This window comes from Sander vitreus, chromosome 21 (assembly GCF_031162955.1).
Source record: "Sander vitreus isolate 19-12246 chromosome 21, sanVit1, whole genome shotgun sequence".
NCBI lineage: Eukaryota > Metazoa > Chordata > Actinopteri > Perciformes > Percidae > Sander > Sander vitreus.
Window position 1 is genome coordinate 1,045,837 of NC_135875.1, and position 4,976 is coordinate 1,050,812.

At 46.8% G+C, this 4,976-nt stretch overlaps 1 protein-coding gene across 2 annotated transcripts in view; it reads right to left on the bottom strand.

Annotated features, from left to right (window-relative positions):
- Positions 1 to 1,455: 1,455 nt before the first annotated feature.
- Positions 1,456 to 4,976, bottom strand: part of hlfb (HLF transcription factor, PAR bZIP family member b) — a 16,850-nt gene continuing 13,329 nt past the window's right edge. Inside the window, exons 3-4 of one of the 2 annotated variants that reach the window (XM_078279867.1) lie at positions 3,819 to 4,033; positions 1,456 to 1,873 (exon numbers count right to left, since the gene is read on the bottom strand). In XM_078279867.1, coding sequence (XP_078135993.1) covers positions 1,658 to 1,873; positions 3,819 to 4,033 — 431 coding nt within the window. In that variant the 3' untranslated portion in view covers positions 1,456 to 1,657. Of the gene's footprint in view, positions 1,877 to 3,818; positions 4,034 to 4,976 lie in introns of both variants that reach the window. The other variant, XM_078279866.1, reaches the window with a different exon arrangement.

Consider the following 4,976-nt stretch of genomic DNA (forward strand, 5'->3'; position numbering starts at 1 on the left):
CGTTTAGTGCGAGTAGGGTCCATCGTTCCACACTGAACTTTTTAACCATTTTTAGGGGGTCATCCTGGTACTTTCAGTGCGTTATCTACACTATATACTTCAAACTAAGTGTTTGAAGTGTGCAAGTAGGCAGTTTGAGACACAGCCAATGTATTATTTTGGTCTGTAGTAAAGACAACTAAACTGATTTCAACACCACTCACCCAAATATACATTCATGTCTAACTCGGCCACCGGGGGGCGCACTCGTTGCTGAGCTACACTTTTGGAAAATACGAAAAAATAAAGTTTGTGCAAAATCCCGTAAAGAACCATCTATTGCACACGTTTGTTTACTTTCTAGAGTAAATCCTTAAACTCTTTCTGTGTGTGAGAAACATTTGTAACTTCTGAGCTTATAAAAACATGCATTTATAAACTGCATTGCTCTACATTTTGGGACATTTATCAAGATCACTGAGTTCATCTTAAAGTGGTTATCTTTGTAGTTTTTTTTTTTTTCTGTATATTTACATTTTTCCAAAAATATCCATTAAAATACTAGAAATATAGACAATAAAAAAAAAGAACAGATGCTAATTGGCCAATAGCAGAGAGGCAGGAGGCAGGAGGCAGGAGGCAGGAGGCAGGAGGCGGTACACATTCATATACGGACTCATCAGGAGAAGAATGAAGGCAGGAATGCACATGTGAAAAGGTGCATTGTGGGAGCAACATCTGGACTCTGTGGGCGGGTCAACAGAGCGAGGCCTCGTGACATCATCGTAGACTGGAGGCAGGGGAGGGGTCAGAGGTCAACGGGGCGGTGACCAAACGACGAGTAGAAAGGAGATGTCCAGACAGAAGTGTGTGTCAAATGTGACATCCTCACACCTCTGCTCTGCTCTCTGTGTGTGTGTGTGTGTGTGTGTGTGTGTGTGTGTGTGTGTGTGTGTGTGTGTGTGTGTGTGTGTGTGTGTTCTTGTACATCCATCTTTGTGAGGACCAATTAAGAGATTTAGTTTTCGAGGACTTTTAAGCCCAATGTTAGGGTTATATTCCATCTGTAGTCCATTGCTACTGGTTAATAGGTTGGGTGTAATTGGCTACCGAATTGGGAAAAAGGGGGATACAATCTGATAAAAATGTATGAAAAAGGAAATGTGGGAACATAGGGCCTAATTTTGAACATAGGGATTTGGGAACATAGGGCTGTGGGACCATAGGGCTGTGGGAACATAGGGCTGTGGAAACATAGGACTGTGGGAACATAGGGCTGTGGGAACATAGGGCCGTGGGAACATAGGGCTGTGGGAACATAGGGCCGTGGGAACATAGGGATTTGGGAACATAGGACTGTGGGAACATAGGGATGTGGGAACATAGGGCTGTGGGAACATAGGGCCGTGGGAACATAGGGCTGTGGGAACATAGGGCTGTGGGACCATAGGGCTGTGGGAACATAGGACTGTGGGAACATAGGGCTGTGGGAACATAGGGCTGTGGGAACATAGGGCTGTGGGAACATAGGGCTGTGGGACCATAGGGCTGTGGGAACATAGGGCTGTGGGAACATAGGACTGTGGGAACATAGGGCTGTGGAAACATAGGACTGTGGGAACATAGGGCTGTGGAACCATAGGGCTGTGGAACATAGGCACACTCCCTGTGTGCGTCCTCACAGCAGCCCGTGCCGTGCCTCGTACTTGGCCAGGACGTTCTTGGTGCGTCCCAGCTCTTTCCTGAGCTCGGCCACTTCCTGCCTCAGAGCAGAGTTCTCCTTCTCCAGGAAGCCGGCTCGGATGGCGATCTGGTTCTCTTTGAGCCGCCGGGCGTCCCGGGACCTCTTGGCCGCCAAGTTGTTCTTTCTGCGCCGGGCCCAGTATTTGTCATCCTGCTCGAAGGACGCAAGCGAGGAGAGAGGAGACGTGAAAAAAGAGAAACACTTCAGAGACTTACATTTCTGAAATTTCTGTCTCCTATGATAAAGACATTGTTGTAATAATCTCTTTCTGAGAGTTACATGAGAATTGTAGGGATGCACCGAATCCAGATTGTTGGGGTTCGGCCAAATATCAAATCCACTGGTTGAGATTCTGCTGAATCCTCCTCCCATCCTCAGTCCATGAACACAGTAAACACATTAATGAAGTAAACAACGTCCACAGCCTCTAAAATAGTTAAATGTAACAACTTAATGTTGATTTCACACGCTCTTTTCACATCGTAGGAAAGCACATCGCTATCGCCAGATGAGCTAACCAGTGTATGATGAAGGCATGTTGGGCGGGTGAAATTAGAAAGCTAACGTTAGCTAACGAGCAGCAGCCAGCCGTTCGGTCATTCCGCTCCCGGTCCGCTCCCACTGTACGGAGACTAATTTACCGACAGATCAGCTGACAGCCCGGGAGAGGCACTGTCTGGTTTCCACAAGTTTTTAGCAGTGACTGTCCTTCCTTTGCTGTACCTGAAGTTGCTGCATTCTGGCTGCTGTCTGTAGATTCCTTCATGCTCAGCTCATATTCTTCCAGATGTTTCATACCAGATGTTGTAACAGCGGTGATGTTGTGTATTGTTTAGGGTCCTCGCCACCACCAGACTAATCAGCATTGCAGATTGAACATGTAGCTGGACTTGAATGGCCTTCTTTTGACTGAAAGTACTGCCAAACAACACTTTTTCTGCTCACCAGTTCCATTTCCACTTCCTCTCAGCCTGCTGCATTGAAGCTCCACCTACGTAAACACCTTCCCGTAATCAACGGCGCCGTCATCACGTCGACCAGCGTAGCGCGGAGTGCAAGCGTAGGATTCGGTGAAGAAAACTTCAAAAACCCCAATATTCGGCCGAATCCAAACCCGAATCCTGGTTCGGTAAACTGACTCCAGATGGATTGCGTCTCATTTGCTTGGCATATCCATCTGGGAACTTTTCGTTGGAGAACTTTTGGGAAGGGGCGAAAATCCTGGTTAGCTGATTGGATAAACCATCTGTCTATCACCACCTATGTTGGTGATGGACCGGCCAAATCAACCAATCAGATCAACGAAGCTAGCTAAGTTAGTGAAGCTAGCTAAGTTAGTGAAGCTAGCGTTAGTTTGGCTTCAAGGACCTTGTGGTTCTTCTAATGCCATTGTTTAACATACAATTAGGTTATGTAAAGTAGCTAACGTTGTCATTTTTAAACTTACCATTTGTGTGTGACATGAACCTCATCAAGTTTTCACGGTACACTTCTGAAGAAGAGCAACAACAAAAGCCTCCAGTGCCATTTTTTGCTCTTCTTTCAATGAAGGAATACTTTCTAATTCAGATACAACTCACGCGATAGCTACGCTCATCTCATCCGTGGACGCCGCCACGTTGAACTGAACAGTCGCTTCTTGTTGCGTCACACCTAAACCCGCCTCAAAACCAACGCTGATTGGTCGGTCGTTTGGCGAACGGCTCCACATGTTCTCTGTCTCAAGACGCCAGACTGATATGTGAGTGGAAAACTGAAGCTCGCGAGATCAGGACGGTCTCACGAGGCTAGGATTCGGTGCATCCCTAGAGAATTTAAATCTCAAGTCTGTTGACTGGAGTCAGGGTGTGCTTAGCTTAGCTTAGCATAAAGACTGGAGGAACAAGGAGTGAACATTTAGCATGGCTCTGTCCAAAGGCCATAAATATATCCTTAAAGCTCAATGATCAACATGATTCACCATAAACTGAGGTTTTTATATTTATTTTTCAATTAAAAGGGGAATTCATCTCAACAAGATGATTTCAGGCTCTAAAAAGAGGTTCAAAAGATGGGAAAGAAGACATCGATGTTGTCAGAACCAACTCCAAATTACCTTCAGGTCCTCTGGGATGAAGACCTTGCGAGCTTTCTTGATCATGGGCTGTGGTTTCAGCTCCTCGGACGAGAACTTGCATTTGCGTGGGTCAAACATCTCCTGCCCCGGCACGCTGGACAGCGCCAGGTCGGTAGGGTCGGGCTCGTACCGAACACGGACCTGGATGGAGTCTGGGTCGATGGGGCTGGGAGTGTTTCTGGAGTTTGTGATTCCTGAAAGGAAGACAAGTCACGGTCTTTAAAAGGTCTTTGTGGAATATAAGAGGCAGGGCAAGTTTATTTACACGTACACTTCATGTACAGTTCATTCAACTCAAAGTCTTTTAAATCCATTCCCTCCTCCATCACTTCAGGTGTGCCCCAGGGCTCTGTCCTGGGGCCCCTACTCTTCATCATTTACCTCCTTCCCCTTGGCAATATTTAACATTCACTTCCACTGTTATGCTGATGACACCCAGCTCTACCTCTCCACCAAACCCTCGTCCACTCTCCCGCCCACCTCCCTTACTGATTGCATCTCTGAAATAAAAGCCTGGTTCACCCAAAACTTCCTCAAATTAAACAGTGATAAAACCGAGGTTCTCCTCATTGGCACCAAATCCACTTCATGCAAAACAGACAGTTTTTCTCTCACTATTGATAACTTCTTGTCACGAATCCACTATGTGGAAAGTGACAAGCGGGGGTTTCCTGGAGTCTCTCTCTCTCTTTTCCTCTCCCTCTCCTCTGCTTGCTCTTTTTCTCCTCTCTCTTAGTGCAGTGGGTGTGACAGGCCGTTCCCTGGATGACGCGCAGCTGCAGGTGATCACTAATCAACCACCTGTGGCTCGTTAGTGCAGAGTCTTAAACTGTGGCTGCTCTCTGTTCGGAGCCGGATAGTTAGTCTGCCAGTATCTGTCTCTGAGTTTATTTGTATCCTGTTGCTGTCGCTGTACCTGCCTGTTGATACCCTGCATGACCTGCCTTCCCTGCCTTTGTTCACCACCTGCTGTGTCACCTGGAGAGGATTCCCCCATCAGTCCATTCTGCTAAGATTCTCAGATTCAGTAATAAACTGTTTAAACGTTGAGCTGTGTTTTTGTCTGCTTCTGGGTTCTGGCTACAAATCCTGACACTCCTCCGTTTCCCCCTCCCCCAGGTTAAGTGTCTGGGTGTA